Source organism: Saccopteryx bilineata, chromosome 1 (assembly GCF_036850765.1).
Source record: "Saccopteryx bilineata isolate mSacBil1 chromosome 1, mSacBil1_pri_phased_curated, whole genome shotgun sequence".
NCBI lineage: Eukaryota > Metazoa > Chordata > Mammalia > Chiroptera > Emballonuridae > Saccopteryx > Saccopteryx bilineata.
In genome coordinates this window covers 399,040,583-399,064,455 of record NC_089490.1, presented here as the reverse complement: position 1 = coordinate 399,064,455, position 23,873 = coordinate 399,040,583, and the positions used below count along the sequence as shown (strand labels likewise).

Sequence of the window (23,873 nt, the reverse complement as noted above, 5' to 3'; positions counted from 1 at the left end):
TTCAAGTCTTTCCTGTCCCCAGTAAGGGGTTCTATTTCCAAATCTGTCCATCGTCCAGCTGCCCTAAGAGCTGAACAAAATTGGCCCATTCACAACCTCCCTGCCCTGCACTTCCAAGGTAAGGCTTCAAATCTGCCGCCTCTGCTGTCCCACCTGCAACAAGTTCAACCCACCCCAGGACCCAAAAGCTCACTCCTGTCAAACCCCTATTCAAATGCGACCTCAGAGGCTTCCTGAAAGCCCAATCCTTTCCCACCAGCCCCGCACTGAGATGTAAGCTCTGGGAGAGCCAGGCCTTGTGTTCACCCCTGGCTCCTTGGAAGTAACTTGGCCTTTCCAGAGTCAATATATAGGGCTGGAGAGAACTGAACCTGAAGAGAAAGTAGCACCAAAGGTACAGCAGAATCCCTGTGGAGGATAGGCCTTCTTTATTTTTTAAATGTTCTCTGTTGCCTTTTTTTTGGTCTTTATTTCTATTTTTTTAATTTTTTATTTTTATTGAATCCAGAGAGAGGAAGGGGGGTAAGGGGGAGACAGAAGCATCGATCTGTTTCTGTATGTGCCCCAGCCAAGGACTGAACCAGCCACCTCTGCATTGCAAGACAATGCTCCAGCCAAGCAAGCCATCCTGCCAGGACTCTTTTATTTTTTTTAGGTGAGAGGGAAGATAGTGAGACAGACTCCTGCATGTACCCTGACCGGGATCCACCTGGGGCCGATGCTTGAATTAACTGAGCCATCTTCAGCACCTAAGGCCAATGCTCGGACCAATTGAGCCACTGGGGAAGAAAAAAGGGGAGAGGGAGGGGAAAGAAACATATAATTGCTTCTCCTGAATGCTCTGACTGGGCATTGAACCCAGGACATCCATACACCAGGCTGATGCTCTATCCACTGCACAACCAGCCAGGGACAAGGATAGGCCTTAAGAACTGTGCCACCCAGGTGCGGGAGAGGGCCTGAGGGGATTCCCAGGGGAAAGCCAGTTTATGTAAAGTGAAGGCAGCAGGAAGTGCAGCGAGCTGCTGGCCTAGGCGGCTTCCTAGCCCAGAGAGTGACTCTTGGAGCAAAAGAGGAAGTTTTACCACTGCCCTAGAAGCAGTCCCAGTCCAGGAGGGCTTTAGAAATAGTTTGTTGCAAACATGGGAAAAGTGTAATTAAAACCCTCTTCTGTAAGCCAGTTGAGAGCAGTTTTTTTTTTTTTTTTTTAACATTTTTTATTCATTTTTTAGAGAGAGGAAACAGAGACAGAAAGAGAGAGAAGGGGGGAAGAGCAGAAAGCATCAACTCCCATATGTGCCTTGACCAGGCGAGCCTGGGGTTTTGAACCAGCGACCTCAGCGTTCCAGGTCAACGCTTTTACCCACTGCACCACCACAGGTCAGGCGAGAGCAGTTTCTTTAAATACTAAAACATATAGAGGTGAGAAAAAGTAGATTTAGTTGTAATACAAATAATGCATTAATAATATAAAAATACTGTCTGCCTGACCTGTGGTGGCACAGTGGATAAAGCATCAACCTGGAAACACTGAGGTTGCCGGTTCAAAACCCTGGCTTGGCCTGACCTGTGGTGGCGCAGTGGATAAAGCGTTGACCTGGAATGCTGAGGTCGCCGGTTTGAAACCCTGGGCTTGCCTAGTCAAGGCACATATGAGAGTTGATGCTTCCAGCTCCTCCCCCTTCTCTCTCTCTGTCTCTCTCTTCTGTCTGTCTCTCTCTCCTCTCTAAAAATGAATAAATAAAAAACAAAACAAAACCCTGGCTTGCCTGGTCAAGGCACATATGGGAGTTGATGCTTCCTGCTCCTCCCCCTTCTCTCTCTCTCCACCCCTAAAATGAATAAATAAAAATTAAAAAAAATAAACACCTTTAAATAAAAATAAAAATACTCTCACGTACTCACAACTTAGAACCTACTTTTGCCCATCCCTGCATAACTGCTGAGAGATTTGATTTTCTCAAAAGGTAAATTCAAGATTATCACTTGCCCCAAGTAGCTCAGTTGGTTAGTGTCATCCGATACACCAAGGCTGTAGGTTGTACAGCCTGGGTCAGGGCACATACAAGAATAAACTAATGAATGTACAAATAAGTGGAACAACCACCTGACCAGGTGGTGACGCAGTGGATAGAGCATTGACCTGGGATGCTGAGGACCCAGGTTCGAAACCCTGCGGTTGCTGGTTTGAGCATGGGATCATAGACATGACTCCATGGTTGCTGGCTTGAGCTCAAAGGTCACTGGCTTGAGCAAGGGATCATTGGCTTGGCTACAGCCCCCAGGTCAAGGCACATATGAGAAGCAATGAACAGCTAAGGTGCCACAACTACAAGTTGTTGCTTCTCATCTCTCACCCTTGCTGTTTAAAAAAAAACAACCAAAAAATGGTCCCTAGCAGGTAGCTCAGTGGATCTGGCGTATGGACATCCTGGGTTCAATTCCGGGTCAGGCTACACAGGACAAGCAAACATCTGCTTTTCCCCACTCCCCTTATCCCTTTTCTCCTCCCACAGCTAATGGCTTGATTGGTTACAGCTTGGCCCCAGGTGAGTGTGACAGCCTCAGGCACTAAAAATAGCTCAGTACTTGAGCGTTGTCCCTGGGGTTGCTAGGTGGATCTCGGGGTACATGCAGGAGACTGCCTATCTCTTCTCTCACCTAAAAAAAGAAAAAATAAGAGCAACAAATTGTTGTAAAATCAATAAAATTAGGAAAAAAGTATCTCTTGCAATGGAAATAGTTTTGGTTCATTGGTGGAAACCAGTGTTCTATGGGTCCAGCTGGCTTCTAGGTTTAAGACTCAAGTGTAGAGAACTGATACCATGAGAATCACTTGAATGTTTATCTGAACCTGGCCACTCTGGATAAGGGTGTCTCCAAGTTTCCTTTCAGCTGTTCACTGAATGATAGCACCACCTAGTGACCACTGTGACCACCTCAGCAAATCAGTGGAACCAAAGCAAGCATACACTGACCCACACATTAGAAAGAAAAGGCCCTTGTCCTTAGTCAATTCAGACACACCTCATCGAGTCCAGGTTGTGACCCATGGAGAAGAGCCATTCTAAAGTATATTGGCAAAGAAATTACTCAAGGACTTCACAGAGTATAACCACGCCCACCTGGCTTGTTTTATTGGAGAAGGGGATGTGGAGTTAACAATGTGAAGACGGCTAGGACCTGAGGTTGGGAAGAACACCCTCCCCTCCCCATACATGCCCACTGCCCCAAATAAAAAATAACCAACTATGGGAGAGCAGCTGAGACAGTGACTGGGAGGCAAGGGACAGGGGACAGAGACATGGAACTGGAGGGCAGCAGAAGAGACCATGCATGTGCTGGGAGGTCCCAGAGGCAGCGGCTGTAGAGTAATGCGGGTACAAGTCTCTTGTCTTCCACACAGGTCTGTATAAATATATAGATAAGTTGTTCACTTTTCCCCTTCTCTCCCCTCTGCTCCGTGCTGCCAGCCGCGGTCCCAGCTCCTCTTTCCACATGAGGGTGAAGGGAAGGGGGAGGCCGAGCAAGTCATCACCGAATTGCAATCAGACCCACATCCATCAGCTTCTGGATCTTCTGTGCTATTACAGGATTCTTTAAGTGTCTAATGTAGAAGAGGCAAAGTTTGAAATGAGACTTAACCGCAAAGATGCCTTACTTGTTCTTGGAGCAAGCCTAGTGCAAAGCAGCTGGGAAATACCAACAGGATGTGGTTAAGGACAAGTCCTGGCAGAACTGCAGAGGCCTTCATGCTGTGCAGTCAGAACCTGACCAGTTCCACTTTATGGGGACACAGCTCCCTCCCCCATATCCCATTTTTGATGCAAATATTTTATTTTCAATCATGTGTCTTTATTTTATAAACATTTTATAGTGGCTTTCCTATTGTATTACCAATCTCCAGAATTGTCTTCTTTCCTAACCTATTTACTTGTTTATAGCCTGTCTCTTCTCCCAAGAACACAGGCTCCTTGAGGGCATGGGCCTTGGCTGGCCTGTTTATAGAGACATGGCTAAGACCCTTCTCCTAGCGAATAAACTATTTCAGCTGTCATGACTAACCTGCAGACAAAGCCCTTCTAGTTCACCAACTGCCCTAGGCTGATCACAGACACCCCTGCTACCTTGTACATTTCTCACTGCTTCATCCTTCCAGGCCATCTAAGCCCAGCCCTACTCACTCGCTGAGCGCCTGAGGGTCCTTCTGCATCTGCTCCAGGATGAGCCGCATGGCTGGGTCACTCATGATCTGCTGCACCTCAGGGTCAGCCATGGCCCGCCGCTTCACATCTTCGGGGCTGTCATGTCGGTTGTACTGGGCCATCATACAGCGCTGGTAACCATCTGCTGCTTCCTGCATTCCAGCAAAGCCAAAGGGAGAGGGCGTCAGCACAACCTGCCTCACTGCTTCAGCGGGTCTGAGACAATAGACATAATTGAGGACTGAGACACATAGAAAAACGGGTGAGAGGAAAGGATCAGAGAAGGAACTTATGGCCGAGAAAACCCGATGGAGAAGCGGGGGTAGGGGAGCTCACCGAAGCCAGAAGCAGCCCACCTTACAGTTGGAGTCCAGCTCTAACGCCTTCTGGTAGACATCCATAGCTTTTGTGTAGTCCTTCATCGCTTCCAGCGCAGCGGCTTTCCGTGTGTAACCCTTGACTGCAGACAGAAATGGGCAAGGTGAGGAAGTGTCCACAACACACCTTTTCCCGAGTCAGGTCTGCTGATGCCAGCTGCTAAGTGCACAGGCTTTGAGGATCCACAGATAAACAAAGAGCATGTTCCTTCTTTCTCTCAATCTTGTTTTTTTTTAAAAATTAATTTTCAGCCCTGGCCAGTTGGCTCAGTGGTAGAGCGTCGGCCTGGCGTGCAGGAGTCCCGGGTTCGATTCCCGGCCAGGGCACACAGGAGAAGCGCCCATCTGCTTCTCCACCCCTCCCCCTCTCCTTCCTCTCTGCCTCTCTCTTCCCCTCCCGCAGCCAGGGCTCCATCAGGGCAGGGTTGGCCCGGGCACTGAGGATGGCTCTGTGGCCTCTGCCTCAGGCTCTAGGATAGCTCTGGATGCAACAGAGCAACGCCTCAGAGGGGCAGAGCATCGCCCCCTGGTGGGCGTGCCGGGTGGATCCCAGTTGGGCGCATGCGGGAGTCTGACTGCCTCCCGGTTTCCAGCTTCGGAAAAATGCAAAAAAAAAAAAAAAAAAAAAATTCAGAGAGAGGAAGGGAGAGAGAGAGAAAAACATTGATTTCCATTCCATTATTTATGCATTCATTGGTTGATTATGACATGTGCTCTGACTGGGGATTGAACCCACAACCCTGGCTTATGGGATGATACACTAATCCAACTGAGCAATCCAACCAGGTCACCTATCAATCTCTTATTATTATTACTATTGAAAAAAATTTCTTTAAAGATCTTAGGTACTGATTTTAGAGAGAAGGGGAAGAGAGGGAGGAGCAGAAAGCATCCACTTGTAGTAGAGTTGCTTCTTTTATGTGCCTTGACCGGGCAAGGCCAGGGTTCCGAACCGGTGACCTCAGCTCTCCAGGTCGATGCCTTATTCACTATGCCACCACAGGTCTGCCTTTTGACCAGAATCAATGGACAGGAAGAGAATAAGTAAAGGCACTTACTGAAGGTTGGCTCTAACTGGATACATTCCTCACAGTCCTAGGAAGAAGAGGGAAAAGGAATTAGCTCACTCCTTTCCATGAGCTACCTCAAGGCAGACTGCTCTCTTCGAATGACGAACTGAACCACCACCCAGAGCCATTACAGAGGATTCTACTTTTGCCTTCACGGCTCCTGTCAATCCTGGCACATGGGTTATTTAACAGCAGGCTCAGCAAAAATAATAGGGGAGATTAAAACACCACCAAAGGAGACAACAAATTCAGATTATGGACCAGTCTAGACTTTTCAAAACACTGATGTTATGATTTAAAAATAAAACAGTAACAACAACAAAAGGCAGGGAAGCTTCTAGTTTGAGAAACTACAGAGACCATGACAACCAGATGAAACACATGGGTTTTAGGAACTGACAGCTTAAAATATATTTTTAGGCAAGTAGAGAAATCCGAATATAGACATATAGCAGATGGCACTTATGGCCCTAGTTGTGCCATATCAGGTGCTAATAATATTGTAACTGGGCCTTGGCCGGTTGGCTCAGTGGTAGAGCATCGGCCTGGCGTGCAGGGGTCCCGGGTTCGATTCCCGGCCAGGGCACACAGGAGTGGCACCCATCTGCTTCTCCACCCCTCTCCCTCTCCTTCCTCTCTGTCTCTCTCTTCCCCTCCCGCAGCTGAGGCTCCATTGGAGCAAAGATGGCCCGGGCACTGGGGATGGCTCCTTGGCCTCTGCCCCAGGCACTAGAATGGCTCTGGGCGGGACAGAGCGACGCCCCCTGGTGGGCAGAGCGTCGCCCCTGGTGGGCGTGCCGGGTGGATCCCGGTAGGGCGCATGTGGGAGTCTGTCTGATTGTCTCTCCCCGTTTCCAGCTTCAGAAAAATACAAAAATAAAAATAAAAATAAAAAATAAAAAAAATTGTAACTGGATGGGGAGAGTCATTTCAGGAGAAGTATGCTCAAGCAATTGGAGGTCAAGTGATGGAATGTATACACTTTCCTTTCACAAATGGTTCAGCAAAAATGTATTAATACTTATTTTTCATTATAGGTGAAGAATATACAGATATTCTGTGTATTTTTGTTTGAAACACCTTCAAAATATAAAATCATGTAAAAAATGCCATGCAGTATCGTTTCCACACTAGGCCTAACTCCAACTCTTCCAAGAATTTATTTTGTAAAGATTTTATTTATTCATTTTAGAAAGGAGAGAGAGAGGAGCAGGAAGCATCAACTCCCATACATGCCTTGACCAGGCAAGCCCAGGGTCTCGAACTGGCAACCTCAGCATTCCAAGTCGATGCTTTATCCACTGCACCACCACAGACCAGGCCCACCAAGAATTTCTTAATGCCAGATGCAAATCCATTCATTCTTTCCTTTGTGTGCACTGGGAGGGAGAGTACTGTTCCAGCTCCCACCCAGGTGACTGATGTTACTCTTTGCTCTGCAAACCTACCTGCTTGACATTATACAGTCCTACCAGCAGCAGTGATGTCTCTAGACCACAGAACCAGAAGATAATGGCAGCAAAAAAAAACAACCCTTCATCAACTCAGGTGTTTCCATACAGATGACCTCTTTTCACCTTCCCACAAAATGGTTCTGGTTTGTCTCCTAGAGAACAGTTAAAAAGTAGCCAATAGAGGCACAAAGCAGCTTGTGCTCAAGAGAGCAATATGGAATAACTCCTCCACAGCATAGAACATATTCATATTTAACCATACTTAATGTGACTGAGAACAGCAGAGCTGTCTAGCTGAGCTAAATATCAAAAAGTGAAGAATGGCAAAGCTCTTGTAGAAAATATGGCAGTTTAAGAATTTTTTTAAAAAGATTTTATTTATTCACTTTAGATAGGAGAGAGAGAGAGAAGGGAGAAGGAATAGGAAGCATCAACTCCCGTATGTGCCTTGACCAGGCAACCTAGGGTTGTGAACCAGTGACCTCAGTGTTCCAAGTTGACACTTACACTGTGTCACCACAGGTCAGGTGACAGTTCAAGAATTTAAAAAATTAAACAAAGAACTACCTTATGATCCAGCATTTTCACTGTTGAATATAAAAGAATTAAAACTAGGAGCTTGAACAGATACTGTACACTCATATTCATAATAGCATTGTTCACAACAGGCAAAAGGAGAAACGTATTAACAAAAAAACGAATAAACAAAAGGTGGTATATACACATAATGAAACAGGATTTAGCCTTCAAAAGGGAGGAAATGCTAACACATTCTATAACATGAGGGAACCTTGGAAACATACTAAGTGAAATAAACCAGACACACAAGAACAAATATTGTTTGGGTCCAGTTATATGAGGTACAGCGAATGATCAAATTCAGACAGAGGCCTGACCTGTGGTGGCGCAGTGGATAAAGCGTCAACCTGGAACACTGAGGTTGCCGGTTCAAAACCCTGGGCTTACCTGGTCAAGGCACATATGGGAGTTGATGCTTCCTGCTCCTCCCCCCTTCTCTCTCTCTCTCTCTCCTCTCCATAATGATTAAATAAAAGTAACTAAGTTACTAAATTAAAAAAAAAAAAAATTCAGACAGAAAGCAGAACAGTGATTACCAGGACGTGGACGGGGGCAAGGGGAGGATACAGTTCAGTATGGGAGATGAAAAAGTCTGGAGACGGATGGTGGTGAGGGTTACAGAGCACTGTGATCTACTTGATGCCACTGAATTACACTTAAAATGTTAAAAAGACAAAATGAAAACAAATGTGGGGAAGGATTATGGCCATGAAAAAAATATATCAGTGATCAGGGAAGGTGGAAAGGATCCATTTTCTCAAATATTCCCAATCACTAATGATATTCCCAATCACTAATGACATCGTGGTCAGGACCAGGTAAAGACAGGGCCTGCATGAGGAAGGGCAAGAGCAGGTTTACAGTTGTCTATGGAAAATAACACAGTAATAAGTAATAATGAAAGAATAAATTGTGTTCTGCACACTCAGAACTGTAAATCAAATACTTTACTTTTGCCCACCCCTGTATTTCACAAACCTCACACATGTACCACCACCACCACAACCACCTTGAATCTATAATCAATATAAAAACAGCAAGCTGATGTTGAAAAACCGTGAAAAGAGAATACACCCATTTCCTATGTACAGGCCACCACAATGGCTGCTCCACACTCCCAGCTCCTCCTACCTTGAGTGCAAGCTGAAACTCGAGGAGTTTGGTGTAGCAGGCAGCTCGATTACTGTACAATTTGGCATCTTTTGGGTTTCGTTTGATGGCTTCTGTATAATGCTTCATGGCTTGAGGATAGTCCCCTAGATAAAGAAAAGAGACTTAAAAAAAAAAAAGCATAAAGCCACCTTTCTCCACGAAGGCATATTTACCCTGTAGTCAGCCAGCCGAGACCCAGAAACCATGTCTACACCACTCAGCCCACAATGGCGCCGTCCAGGCTGTACATACCTTTCTGGAAACATTCGTTGCCCTTGTTCTTCTCCTCCAAAGCCAGGTCAGGGTTTATGTATGCCAGCCGCTCTTGCTCCTTCAAGATTTTCTCTGCCTAAGGAAGAATAATTTTTGGAATAGTCATTTAAACTTCCAGAAACATCAATACTGGGCTTTTAAGCCAGATTAAAATTTTAATTTTCCAAGAGTACTGGAAGGGGGATGGAGGGGAAGGGAGCAAGACAGGGAGAGGGGGAGAGAGGGAGAAAAGGGAGAGGGAGGGAGAGGGGGAGAGACAGAGAGAGGAACATAGATCAGTTCCTGTATGTACCCTGACCGGGGATCGAACTGGCAACCTCTGCACTTTAGGACAATGCTCCAACGAACTGAGGCAGGCAGGGCATAACAAATATCTTTGAAAATACTATCATCCCTCCTACATAATTTATGGCAACTGGCATAATACACAACATTTTGGGTATGTAAGAAAAATCTTAAAGTTACAATAAGAACCATTGACACGCCTGACCAGGCGGTGGCGCAGCGGACAGAGTGTTGGACTGGGATGCAGAGGACCCAGGTTTAAGACCCTGAGGTTGCCAGCTTGAGTGCGAGCTCATCTGGTTTGAGCAAAAGCCCACCAGCTTGAACCCAAGGTCGCTGGCTCCAGCAAGGGGTTACTCGGTCTGCTGAAGGCCCATGGTCAAGGAACATATGAGAAAGCAATTAATGAACTAAGGTGTTGCAACACGCAATGAAAAACTAATGATTGATGCTTCTCATCTCTCTCTGTCCCTGTCTATCCCTCTCTCTCACTCTGTCTAAAAACAAACAAAAAAACCCCCACTGACACTGTTAACACACTGACAATATTAACACACATAGCCTGACCAGGTGGTGGCACAGTGGATAGAGCATCAGACTGGGATGCAGAGGACCCAGGTTCGAGACCCCGAGGTCGCCAGCTTGAGCGCGGGCTCATCTGGTTTGAGCAAAGCTCACCAGCTTGAGCACAAGGTCGCTGGCTCAAGTAAGGGGTCACTCCGTCTGCTGTAGCCCCCCGGACAAGGCACATATGAGAAATCAATCAATGAACAACTAAGGAGCTGCAACGAAGAACTAATGCTTCTCATCTCTCTCCCTTCCTGTTTGTCCCCATCTGACTCTGTCTCTGCCACAACAAACAAACAAACAAATAAATAAATAGTGCCTGGCCTGTGGTGGCGCAATGGATAAAGTGTTGACCTGGACTACTGAGGTCACCGGTTAGAAACCCTGGGTTTATCTGGTCAAGGCACTTATGAGAAGCAACTATTAAGAGCTGATGCTTCCTGTTCCTCCCCTCCACCATGTCTTTCTCTAAAATCAGTAAAATTGCAAAAATGAATGTGCTGCTGTGTCACAGATTATCTGCCTGTCTGGTGGTGGCACAGTGGATACAATGTTGACCTGGGACCCTGAGGTCCCAGGTTCGAAACTCCAAGGTCACTGACTTGAGCACAGCCTAGCCAGCTTGGGCATGGGGTCATCAATAGGATCTCATGTTCACTGGCTTGAAGCCCAAGGTCAATCACTGGCTCAGCTTGAGCCCCCTGTTCAAGGCACATATAGGAAGCAATCAATGAACAACTAAAGTGATGCAACTACAAGTTGATGCCTCTCATCTCCCTTCCTGCTTCTCTCTGATAAAAAGATAAAATAAAAAGAGGCCCTGGTTGGAAGTTCAGTGGATAGTGTCATCCCGGCATGCCAAGGTCATGGGTTTGATCCCTGTTTAGAGCACATATGAAAAGCAAACAAAAAGTACACAACCTAAATGGAACAATTAAGTGGAAGGAGTTGATGCCTCTCTCTTCCTGCCCTCTTCCCTTTTCTTAAGTCAATGGAAATTAAGGTTCATTATTAAATGACAATAATAAAAGATAACATCCTGTAATTTTTTTAAAATTTGACTTAAAGGGTAGGGGTGGGGGAGACAGAAACATCAACTGGTTTCTGCATGTGCCCTGACCAGGGATCGAACAGGCAACCTTTGTATATCAGGACAAGGCTCTAACCAACCAAGCCATCCAGTCAGAGCAGCCCTTATTCTTTCCCTACCCACCTGTTGGCATTTCTTGAGCACATCTGGTGTTCGGTGCTCTGCCAGAGACTTGTTGTAGAAATGGATGGCATCCTTGTATTTTTCTTCCTTGAAGTAAGAATTGCCAATCCGTGCATAAGCTCTGACAAAGAGGAAAGACAACTTGCTAAGGAGGAGAGCAGAGACAAGGCCAGCCCCTGCAGAGAAAACCCATCTACAACCAGAAACCAGGCCCACACCACTGCTTCAGCACTGTGCCTCTCAACACCTTTGGTCCTGACTCCTGGGGCCTCCCTTCCAGCCCACTGTTAGCAAGTACAGGACAACAGACCACACGCTGTGCCCAGCACCCTTCCTCCCCCACACAGAGATGTGTAAATTTTGGGTATCGAAACCTCCACACCACTCAAGGTACTTCCAGAAGGTCAAGCGTACTTGGCAATTTGTCTATAGTCTTCCCGGTTTTCTCGCCCCACTTCGATGGCCTTCTCACAAAGCTCCCGGCATTTACTGTAGTCGCCCTTTTCGAAGTACACAGCTGCCAGGCAGAAATGTTAAGAAGGAAGAGTCAGCCCTTGCCTCTACCCCAGGACTGTTGAACAACGCATCTGCCCCTCATCCTGGGCCTCACCTGCTTGATTGGTCATGTAAGTCATGTTGGTGGGATCCAGGTCCCTAGCTCTGTCATAGTGCTTCAAGGCGGTGTCAAAGTCTTTTTTCTTGTAGGCGTCATTCCCCAATTCTTTTTCTTTCAGAGCCTAAACAAGGTTTAAGAGAAGTGAGTACTGAGCAAATCCAACCAAGACAGCAAAGAGAGAGCCTGCGACCTGCCACAGGCACTGAATAGCGCCTGCAGCTACCATGTCTACGGAAGCAGGTTCTTGACATCCACAGGCCTCTTCATCAACCTATTATCGGCTCACACAGTATAGCATGAGCTGTCAGAATAGAAAGTTAGGGTTTCATCTCTGTTTCCTCAAAAGTCCCCTGTCCACCCACTCTCCTGGATCTTTGTCAGAAAACAGAGGGCTTCTTCAGCCAACTATAGGGGAGAAAAAAATCCCTTCAACTTGAATCGACTTCAAAGAGGACAGCAGTTTTCTATCAGGTTTACTGCGAGAGGCTGCGGCAAGTCCAGTTTCTGTGGTGTGGCTAGCTCTTCAGGGAACAGCAACAGCAGGGGGGTGGTGAGAGGAGTACAAGGTGCTGTACTGATGGCATGAGTCTTTAGCACAGCTTACTACCACCCACACACCGCAGGGCCTTTTTCCAGCCGAGACACCCCAAACAACCAACACTCACCTGGTGAAAAGGTGCTCAATCTGGCAACACTCTGCTGTTCTCATTTACAAAGTAAAGAAAATCATTTAGGCACCTGCCTCCTGCTTTGGAAGATGGTGTAGCTAAGTGGCTAACTTTTTTTTTTTTACAGAGACAGAGAGAGAGAGTCAGAGAGATAGATAGATAGGGACAGACAGGAACAAAGAGAGATGAGAAGCATCAATCATCACTTTTTTGTTGCGACACCTTAGTTGTTTATTGATTGCTTTCTCATATGTGCCTTGACCGTGGGGCTACAGCAGACCGAGTAACTCCTTGCTCATGCCAGCAACCTTGGGTCCAAGCTGGTGAGTTTTGCTCAAACCAGATGAGCCCACGCTCAAGCTGGCGACCTCAGGGTCTCGAACCTGGGTCTTCCGCATCCCAGTCCGACGCTCTATCCACTGTGCCACTGCCTGGTCAGGCAAAGTGGACAACTTTTAATTAATTACACACCACGTCCAACCAGAACATAGAAGCAGAAGCAGAAGAACTGATACAGATACATTCTTCTGGATCATGGCAGGGACAAGGGTCACTCACAACTTTACTGGCTTGCTCTGGCCAATATCCACACTAGCGTAACCACAGGAGCTGTGGGACTACGAAAGTGAGCTCTGATTCCACACATGACTCCTACGAAATCTCTTATACCTCTTAAGTATTAACCATTTTAATTAATAATACGCTTAGCACACACAAAGCACTAAAAACTATAGCTATCCAGCCTGACCTGTGGTGGCGCAGCGGATAAAGCGTTGACCTGGAAATGCTGAGGTCGCCGGTTCAAAACCCTGGGCTTGCCTGGTCAAGGCACATATGGGAGTTGATGCTTCCAGCTCCTCTCCCCCTTCTCTCTCTGTCTCTCCTCTCTCTCTCACTGTCTCTCCCTCTCCTTTCTAAAATGAATAAAAAAAATAAATAAAAATAAAAAAAATAAAAACTATAGCTATCCAAAGTCTACTGATTTTCCCACCCAAAACACCTATGTTGACTGGGTTGTTTACAATCGCGTGATAGTAATGAGAGGGAAAAAACAAAAACGAGACCTGCTTCTTATTCTCTGGTAGATCCTCTTCCATTGGCTCTGGCTTGGTCTCCTTTTTGGGAGGAGGTGGCGGTGGAGGTGTCACAACTTCCTCCTCCTCATCCATGCCACCTAGATCAAATCCGAGCAGGACACTGAGCGTAGTCATGATCCGGGGATCTTGCAGTTTCCTTGTATTAAAAATAAAAACATAAAAAAACCATACACAATTATTCTTCCCCACACTGTTCCTCAAGTCTCATTTATTGCTCAAGCTCAGACTACTGTATATAAAAGCTTCTCTCCCATAAAAAACCCGCTAGATTCTGCACTTACTATGATTTATAATTGGGAAATACTCAGCCCTTCAGAAATCCATCTAAAATGAGGTTACAAAGGTAGATTTATTTCTTGAGCCAGCTGATAAGAGAGAAACGAGTTATTACGTATATACTTCGTCTGATCTCAGGAGTCAGATAGATGCAGACGCTAGTACAAGATTTATAGACACCTCTTTACACCTGACATTCTTTTTAACCTTGAGTTTCCACTCCAATATATCAAGAGACAGTAGGGCCTATGTGTATGGGAAGAATACAGTTAGTGTCAGAGCACAGTCACAGGAGAGCAGTGAAGGAGCATGTAAAGATTAGAAAGAGCATTGCAGATTCCTCTGCCATATGCTTCCCCTACCCTTTCTAGAAATACAAACAAACCAACAAACGCCTACTGCTCTTTGGAGAAAAAGAAGGCAGAGACCCTGCAGTCTGAACGAGGGAACCCCCTGCTGTAGAACCCCAGAAGATGATGTTCACATCCATTTCCAGAGACAAACTATGCTGCCTGCACTTACGTGCCCAGGTCAGACGGCTTGTGTCGGAGTTGCTCGATCAGTTCCCGGTAGGTGGGGTCACTGAGCAGTGTTCTTGTCCTGGGGTCACTCTCCAGCTTCTGGTATAGATTGGGCATGTTGAAAGGGTTCATGAACTTCCTCTCTGTTCCAAAGGAAAGTGCATTGGTTCACTCAAGTTACTATGCTCCTGTAGCTTATTGCCATTTCATGGGGGGAAAAGCCTCAAAACCCCATTTTATTTTGCTTTTTAGAGAGAAAGCGTGAGGGGGAGAGAGGGAGAGAAAAACACTGATTTGTTGTTATACTTATTCATGCCACCCCTGGTTGATTCTTGTATGTGTCCTGACCAGGGATGAAACCTACAACCTCAGCATATTGGGATGAACCTCTAAGCAACTGAGCTACCTGGCCAGGGCCTTAGTCTCATTTTAAAGATTTTTTTTGTTTAGTTTTTAAAAATTCATTTTGGAGAAGAGAGGGGAGAGAGAGAGAGATGGAGAAAGGGAGAGAGAAGGGGAGTGGGAGGGGGAGAGAGAGAGAGAGAAGGGAGGAGCAGGAAGCATCAACTCCCATATGTGCCTTGACCAGGCAAGCCCTGGTTTTCGAACCAGCGACCTCAGTGTTCCAGGTTGACACTTACAGGTAAGGTTAAAGATAATGGTTAAAAAAAGGAAAAACAACAATGTATGTGGTGCTTACCTGCCAACCGAGTCTCCATATTCTGTAAACCCTCTTTGAGCTGAGGATTATTTGGTTCATGTTTTAAACCCTCCTCATAGGTTCGCTTGGCTTCTTCAAAGCGGTTTAAGAACTCAAGAGCTGCTGCTTTTCGCGAATAGCCCTTAAATAAGCAAAGACACACACAAAATATAGCCATTTTGGTTAATAACAAACTGTGTGTGTATGACAATAGTCTCCTAAGATTGTAATAAAACTAAAAAATTCCTATCGCTTAGTAACATTGCAGCCACCCTAACACTATGCTATTTCCAAATAAATTTCTGTAGCCTAAGTGTACAGTGTTTATATAAAGTCTACAGTAATGTAATGTTCTGGGCCTTTACATTCACTCACTGTCTACTGATTCACCCAGAGAAAATTCCAGTTCTGCAGCCTCCATTTGTGGTAAGTGCCCTATATACGTGTACCATTTTTCTTACCTTTTTGTATTTTCACTGTACCTTCTCTATGCTTAGATACACAAATACTACTTTGTTTACCGTTGCCTATAGTATTCAGTACACTAACACACTGTCGAGGTGTGTAGCCTAGGAGCGAGAGGCTAGTCTATATAGCCTAGGCGTGCAGGAAGTAGGCTAGCTTATCCAGATTTGTGCAAGTGCACTCTGTGATGTTCCCACAATAAGGAAAGCACCTAATGACTCAGTTCTCAGAATGTAGCCCAGCTGTTATGCGACACATGACTGTAAAGAGTACCTAGAGGTAAATCTAGGAGGCAAACTCAAAAGAAACTACATTTCATGGAACAAAATGGGCATTCATGTGAAGGCCAAAGAAAAAATACAGGAAGAGGAGCAGGATGTTAACACCAAGATTGACATTCCAAGAATTCAGCCAAGTATCTGAGGCACTCTCTCCCCACTGAGGGTCATCTATGATTCTGAGTTATCGGTTTCTTAGGCCTTTTCTTTCTTAGTAATACCAACCCCCCCTCAAAAAAAAAACCAAAGAGAGACGTGTCTTAACAACTAACGGTACCTGAGATTTGATTAAATACGCCATTACTCTGAAGGATATAAGGTAATCAAATACTAGCCTATTGAGCCAGGCAACAAGCCAGGTCAGGAGAGTCTGATATTTAAGAACTGTACACTAAAAGGCATTTCTGGGAAGTGTGAAGAGCCCCAGCGCACCCACAGCTTACCTTGCCCCAGTTGGGCTTTAAGTCAACCGTTTTGCAACCATCCTCATAGGCTTTCTGGTAGTCTCCTTTCTTGGCATAGGCCGCTGAGCGATTGCTGTAGAGCACATGGTTCTGGGGATCGAGTTTAATTGCTTCGGAGTAGCACTGTAAGGCATCATCGATGTTGCCGGCGCTCAGGGCCTTATTGCCCTTCTCTTTTAGTTCATTTACCTGAGAAGAAAAGGAGCCACTATAGTTTCTTTCCACAATATGTTTATTTAGTCCCAACTTTTTAGGTGATACTCATTCTTCGCTGTAGTATCAACAAATTAGTTACAGTTCAGAAGAGAGAAATCACAGGTTAATTTATTTAACCTATGAGAACCATACCTCTGAGAACCAGCAAGGAAAAAATAACCAGGCAGAAGCCTAACACTTTGCTTTCTACTGGCTCCCATGTGAATTAGTGAGAACTCAAACCACTCTTTCATGCCTCTATTTCAAGCTGGTGAAGGAACTCTAGGGCATACTTATGAGTTCCTGTCAGAGAAAAATAAGTTCAATTGCCATAGATTTCCAAAGTGTCCAAAAGATAAACTGAGCACAGGCCTGATCACTCCTCACAGGAGGAAGCAGCGTAAGTGTGAACTAAAAAGGCTTTAAGAGGGCTTCCTTGGGAGCATCAATATGCTCTCCCATGATCACAGAAATCACAGAAATACTGTATCTACATATTTCTATTTACAGGTGTGATAATACATCACAGCATGATAGATTAAAGCCCTGTTCTTTAATGGGTAAAGGAAAGCCCAGTCCTCCCCCTCCCAATTCAGGTTTGCCATGCTTAAATATTAATCTGGTACAAAGGGATGGAGAATTAAAAAATCACTACTGGTGGTTTAATTCACTATCCTCTCAAACATTCAGAATGGAAAAAGCAGGAATACACCAAAAGGTATAAATAAGTGAGGAGCCTTGGCAATCAGAGCAGTGGCTTAATCTAAAGGGGTTTCTCCCAGTACTGGCCGGATAGCTCGGTTGGTTGGAGCACCCGCCCAAGGCGCAGAGGTTGCTAGTTTGGTCCCCAGTCAGGGTACATATAGGAACAGATCAATGTTCCTGTGTGTGTGTCTCTCTCCTCCTCTCTGGCTAAAACAATCAAAATATTAAAAATAAACAAACAAACAAATAAATGGGTTTCTCCTAACCAGGGATGCCCTACAAGAGAGGGAGGACCACCCTTCAATTGCAAACACATACACTGAGACCAGGCCATGTCATTCAAATTACTGTATCATTTTTTCTTTAAAGCCTTTTTTTAAAAAAGCATTTTAATTTTACTTATTTATTTTGTGACAGTCAGAGAGAAGGACAGGCAGGAGGGGCGAGACGTGAGAAACTCCAATTCTTCGTTGCAGCACCTTTGTTGTTCGTTGATCGCTTTCTCATATGTGCCTTGACTTGGGGAGAGGGTACAGCACACTGAGCGACCTTGGTCTCTTGAACCTGGGTCCTCTGCATCCTAGTCCAACGCTCTATCCACTGTGCCACCACACGGGCAGGCAATTTTTTTCTTTTTGTTTTGTTTTTAATTTATTTATTTTTTAGAGAGGAGAGGGAGAGACAGAGAGAGAGAGAGAGAGAGAGAGAGAGAAGGGGGGAGGAGCTGGAAGCATCAACTCCCATGTGCCTTGACCAGGCAAGCCCAGGGTTTCGAACCAGCGACCTCAGCATTTCCAGGTCGACGCTTTTATCCACCGCGCCACCACAGATCAGGCCAATTTTTTTCTTTTTATCCATCATCCACCCATGACCTCATATAACGATGCAAGAAAGAATTCTGCTTGACCGATGATGGTGCAGTGGACAGAACATTGGCCTGGGATGCTGAGGATCCAGGTTCAAAGCCTCAAGGTCGTTGGCCTGAGTGCAAACTCATCCAGCTTGAGCGTGGGATCATAGATATAAATACAATCCCATGGTTGCTGGCTTGAGCAATGGGTTACTAGGCTTGGCTTGAGAGCCCCCCCACCCCATGCCTAGGTCAAGGCACATATGAGAAGCAATCAATGAACAACTCAAGTGACACAATTATGGGTTGATGCTTCGTGTATCTCCCCCTTCCTCTGTGTGTGTGTGTGTGTGCGCGCGCGCGCGCGCGTCTCTCTCTCTCTCTCTCTCTCTCCCAAAAAGGAAAAAAAAAAAAGAATTCTACTGGACCTCTGAGGAACACCAGTTGGGAATCTCCTTCAGAGAGATCTGAGAGAAAACCTCTACCTGAAAAAAGGCAGGAGACTGTCAAATTTTAGCAAGCAGGGGATGAAAATCTTAGAACCCAGAATAGAGTCCAAAAGTTTAAAACTCAACTAGTAACAAAAGGCAGTCAGGAGCAGCTTGGCAAAGTTCTTGTCTATCCCAGAGACTTTTTTCCAAAAGGAATACAGTCAGCCAGGAAATCAAGTTAGTAGGTCATGACCAGCACTTTAAAGATCAAATGCAACAGAAATACCAGCATGTAGACAATATGTAACAGTATGCATGTATTAGGTCAAATATAAAAAGTACATCATTGTGGGATTCATTAGCAAGGTACTTGCACTTTTATTTTTAAAAAGTACAATTTTGGCCTGACCAGGCGGTGGCACAGTGGAAGGAGTGTCGGACTGGGATGCGGAGTACCCAGGTTCAAGACCCCGAGGTCGCCAGCTTGAGCACGAGCTCATCTGGTTTGAGCGAGGCTCACCAGCTTGGACCCAAGGTCACTGGCTCGAACAAGGGATTAACTCGGTCTACTGTAGCCCCACGGTCAAGGCACATATGAGAAAGCAATCAATGAACAACTACGGTGTCGCAAAGAAAAACTAATGATTGATGCTTCTCATCTCTCTCCGTTCCTGTCTGTCTGTCCCTATCTATCCCTCTCTCCAATTCTCTGGTAAAAAAAAAAAAAAATTGCAATTTTGGCCCTGGCTGGGGTTATCTCAGTTGGTAAGAGCATCATCTCAATACAGCAAGGTTGTAGGTTTGATCCCTGGTCAGGACACATAAAAGAATCAACAAAAGAATGCATACATAAGTGGGACAACAAACTGATGCTTCTCTCTCTCTTCTCCTCTCTCCAAAAATCAACAAGTAAAACTTTTTAAAAGATATATATATATATATATATATATTTTTTTTTTTTTTTACAGAGGCAGAGATAAGACAGGGACAGACAGACAGGAACAGAGAGAGATGAGAAGCATCAATCATTAGTTTTTCGTTGCGTGTTGCGACTTCTTAGTTGTTCATTGATTGCTTTCTCATATGTGCCTTTACCGAGGGCCTTCGGCAGACCGAGTAACCCCTTGCTCGAGCCAGTGACCTTGGGTCCAAGCTGGTGAGCTTTTTGCTCAAGCCAGATGAGCCCGTGCTCAAGCTGGCGACCTCGGGGTCTCGAACCTGGGTCCTTCCACATCCCAGTCTGACGCTCTATCCACTGTGCCACCACCTGGTCAGACTAAAGGATATTTTTAACTGATTGATTTTAGAGAGACAGAGAGGAAGGGAGGAGGGAGAGAGAGAAGCACTCATTTGTTGTTCCACTTAGTGCATTCACTGGTCACTCCCCCATGTGCCCTGACGGGGACAGAACCACAATCTCGGTGTTTTAAGACAGTGCTCTAATCCATTGGTCCCCAACCTTTTTTGGGCCACGGACTGGTTTAATGTCAGAAAATATTTTCACGGACCAGCCTTTAGGGTGGGACGGATAAATGCACAAAATAAAAGTTATGCAACCAGCGTAAAAACTGTGGTATTTTTAAATATAATTGTCAAACTTACGATATTTATTGGGCTAAGTTAAAGGAGGAACAACGAGCATGTCCTCATTATTCAGGCAGTATTTAAATTTCTTATTCTGACAACGTTTCATGTTGTTTCTTTTCTCTGCGGACTGGTGGGACCAAATGGCCCAAGGACCGGTACTGGTCCGCAGCCCGCGGGTTGGGGACCACTGCTCTAATCAACTGAGCGAACCAACCAGGGCAATAATTAAGTTAAAAATAACAACACAATTTTGGACACTCAAATTTCCCTAAAATTGAAATGTAAAATCTCAGAACTGAAAATGAAAAAAAAAAAAAAAAAAAAAGGTAGAGACATCACATATTATTTTCAGGAATGGGTTTAAGATAGTAGATTCTGGCCCTGTCAGTTGGTTTGAACACTGTCTGGAAGTGCAAAGCTTGCAGGTTCCATCCCCGGTCAGGGCACATACAGGAACAGATGGATGCTCCTGTTTCTCTAAAATCAATACATAAAAACTAAAAAAAAAAAAAAAAGTTGATTTGGACACCTGGAGTTCAAGTACCAGCTCATTTGTACAACTGCCAGGGTAAATGTGCAGTCCTGAATTTATTCCTTTACAGTCTACCTGTACATTCACTCCCATAACAGGCAGCAGGACTGATGATTTCTCAAAAAACATTTTTTTCTACTTTGGTATATTTAACAAGAGTAGTGAGTGTGCTTCTCATCTCAGAAATCTTTCTCTCGTCTATATCACACCCTACTTACTTATTCCTGGATACAAGGTAATTACCACAAGGGTGAAAAAGAGTTAAACTTCCTTCTCCATTCCACTCTAATTTTCTTTTTTCTCAACTGCGCAAAGAAGCTCCAGATTTGACTCAAGGAACAATGGCTATCCGACAAGCAAAAGGTTCGACTCTGCAGATCGTACCAAAAACGTGAGCCCTTTTCTCTTTTCTTCCCCTGCAGATCAATCATTACAGCTCAACGACAGCTTCCAAACGAACAGAACCTCTCTCAGCCTTCCACAACCTTCAGGCCACCGAGGACGTGGTGAAGTCATTGAAAGCCACCAGCAGCAGCTTCGCATCCGCTCCCCCACCGAGCGCGGGGCAGAGGCAAGTAACCGACTTCGCGCTGCTCATCTACGGAGTCTCAGTTTTCTACAGCCTGGGAGCCGTCCTTGTGTAAGCAGAGACCGACCTCTCGGCCCGCGGTTACTCCGCAATCCCACTCAAGAGGAGAGAGAAGAGGAGGGGGAGGCCGCACCGCGAGGGACGGCACCGTTCCCGGGACTTGCTGCTCGTCACACCTTCACTCAACACGCTCCCATCCCGACGCAGGAAAAGAGTTTATTTCCCCCAACTGCCGACCAAGTCCGGGAGCTACTTCCCGACTATTTCTGCTCCCGCTGCCCGCGTTCCTCCAAGTTAAGTGTGGCCGAGTCCCGGGCGGCCTCTTCGTCGGCCTGCTCCCGTCGACCAGCCAGCCCCCCGATGCGGGGCCGACCCCTCGCGCCTCTTCCGAGGCCCCTGGCCCCCCGTCACTCCGTCCTAGGGCCGCTAACTCCGCGGCCCCCCACTCCCGCTCAGCGCGGAGCCACCTTCCGGGCGGCCTGCGGGCCCCGGCCCCTCCTGCCGTCGCGGGCCGGACTCGCCCCGAACTGGTGTCTATCCCTGGCCCTCCTCCGAGCCTGAAGGCGACCGGCGCTGAGTGGAACCCGCGCTCCCCGCGGCCGGGCCTCGGGCCTCGCTCCACCGCACCCCGGCCGCGACCCTCACGCCCTCGCTTTCTCGCTGCTCCGATATCCTCGGCCCCCACAAGCGCCGATGGGCGCCCGCATCAGCCCCCAGGCCTCAGCCTGGCCCTCCCCCTTCACCTGCTCCATAGTCCAGTCCAGAACCCGGTTGAATCGACTCGGTTCGCTCGGTGTTCCCAACCGCACGCGCCTCCTTCTGGAACCTACTAGAAGCTGCCGGGACCCCCGGATCCCGCCCCTTCCTCGCTTGCTCAATGGTCACGTTCCTCTATGGGTTTTCTATGCTTCTCTACTATTGGCTACAAGTCTAGTTCATCATCTTCGCCTCTCTTTCATTGGACAGCCTGAAGCAATCCCCCCGGCCCTGCCTCCAAAGTGCCTCGGGATTGGGCGCTCCCAGGTACGACCCGCCCATCTTCGGCTCCGCGATTGGAGGGAGGGACGGGCACCTGCAACAAGAATTGGTTGCTTGCTCCGCCAATTGTAGTCGCGCTGGCCGCGCCCATTGGCCCTGGTTCTTTCTGGAAATTTCCACTTTTCCCATTGGGCTGGTGGACTTCATGACAGAAACTCCTTCCGATAAAAAAAATTCAATTGGGCGGAGAGTTGCCAACACTTTGAGCTGATGGGTCCTAATTGCTGCCCGCAGTGTGGGGTTTGCGGGAGTCCGAAGCTAAGTCATCTGCCGCGGTGGCTCCAGCAGCCGGGAGTCTGCGGGGACCATCTGGGTTCCAGGCCGCTTCCCTCCTCCCTCTGCTGCGGTCCGGCCGAGACGACTCATTCCTTCCCAGCGGCAGGAGCCCCGGATTCTCGCCGGGCCGTGGGGGGGGGTCTCAGCTGGTGAGGGTCAGGGGCCGCCCCCGGATAGCTCCCTGGCTCTTCGCCGGATCCCAGCTGTTCGGTTCCAAATGTTCAAAAATACAGCGCGGTGGTGAAGGCGGAGCCGGCGGCCCGCTGAGTCCCCGCGCGCGGTATAGACGCACACCCTCCTGTGGACCTCTCGGGTGGAGGGGGGTAATCGGGGCCACGGGAGGGTTCATATGCAGTAGTTAGTGCTTACAGAAAGGAACCACCTCCATTATTCGTATGTTAAGGCGTGAAGGAGACAAAGACCTCAATGTGGGTGCTTGGCCACCTCGTGGCGAGCGCAGTGCAGGGGGCCTTAGAATAGGCGTAGCCGGCATGCGGGAGGCAGAGCAGGCGCCTGGAGGGAAGAGACAGGAAGGGCTCCGAGCGTGCGATGGGCCCGCGGAATGAAAATGCTGATCTTTCCCAGCTGAGCCGGTGTGTGGTTCATGGAACAAAGGAGCCACATGACAGGCCTGGAGAGGGCTGGGAGGAGGTTCTCGGGTCCTGCTCTGTCCTTGTTCTCTTTGGTTGGTGCCATACCTTCCCAGGGTTTTCAGCGTCCTCTGTGTTCGGACAGCTTGTTTCCACAGCCTCCTCTGCCTCTCCAGCTGTCTTTGACATTGTGGCCAGAGTCACTGCAGATTCACATTCCTGCTTACCCCCTCCCTCATTTAAAATTTGAAGGCTTTGCCTGACCTGTGGAAATCCTGCCAATTTCTGGCGTTATTCACTGCCTTTTCCTTGAAACTCTGTTCTCACCTTGGCATTTGTGACACCACAATCCCCTTCTGTCTAAAATGCACATCTGGCCTGACCTGCGGTGGCACAGTGGATAAAGCGTGGACCTGGAATGCTGAGGTTGCCGGTTCAAAACCCTGGGCCTGCCCCGTCAAGGCATATATGGGAGTTGATGCTTCCTACTCCTCCCCCCACTTCTCTCTCTCTCTCTCTCTCTCCTCTAAAATGAATAAATAAAAATTTTAAAAATAAAAAAAATTGAAGGCTTTTTAGATTGGGGTTCAGGTGTCAACCTGGAACACTAAGGTCGCCAGTTCAAAACCTTGGGCTTGCCTGATCAAGGAACATGTGGGAGTTGATGCTTCCTGCTCCTCCCCCCACCCAACCTTCTCTCTCTCCCTCTCCCTCTCTAAAATGAATAATAATAAAAAATAGATTGCGGCTCAGGGCCTGTCTAATTTGGCAGGCCTACGTTTCCCAGCCCTTTTTTCCTGCCCACCACCTTTAGCTCTGA

The 23,873-nt window shown here is 46.9% G+C and overlaps 1 protein-coding gene across 1 annotated transcript; it reads right to left on the bottom strand.

The window, feature by feature from the left end:
• Window positions 1-3,110: 3,110 nt before the first annotated feature.
• STIP1 (stress induced phosphoprotein 1) lies at window positions 3,111-22,037 on the bottom strand. The gene is made up of 14 exons (XM_066251840.1): window positions 21,893-22,037; window positions 16,240-16,449; window positions 15,054-15,195; window positions 14,355-14,496; window positions 13,524-13,692; window positions 11,786-11,912; window positions 11,590-11,692; window positions 11,176-11,296; window positions 9,090-9,186; window positions 8,817-8,941; window positions 5,641-5,677; window positions 4,562-4,665; window positions 4,185-4,357; window positions 3,111-3,607 (listed from the first exon to the last, which is right to left on the bottom strand). Exons 1-14 carry the CDS (start codon window positions 21,899-21,901, stop codon window positions 3,535-3,537), a joined length of 1,632 nt encoding a protein of 543 aa, XP_066107937.1. The 5' UTR covers window positions 21,902-22,037; the 3' UTR covers window positions 3,111-3,534.
• Window positions 22,038-23,873: the final 1,836 nt, after the last annotated feature.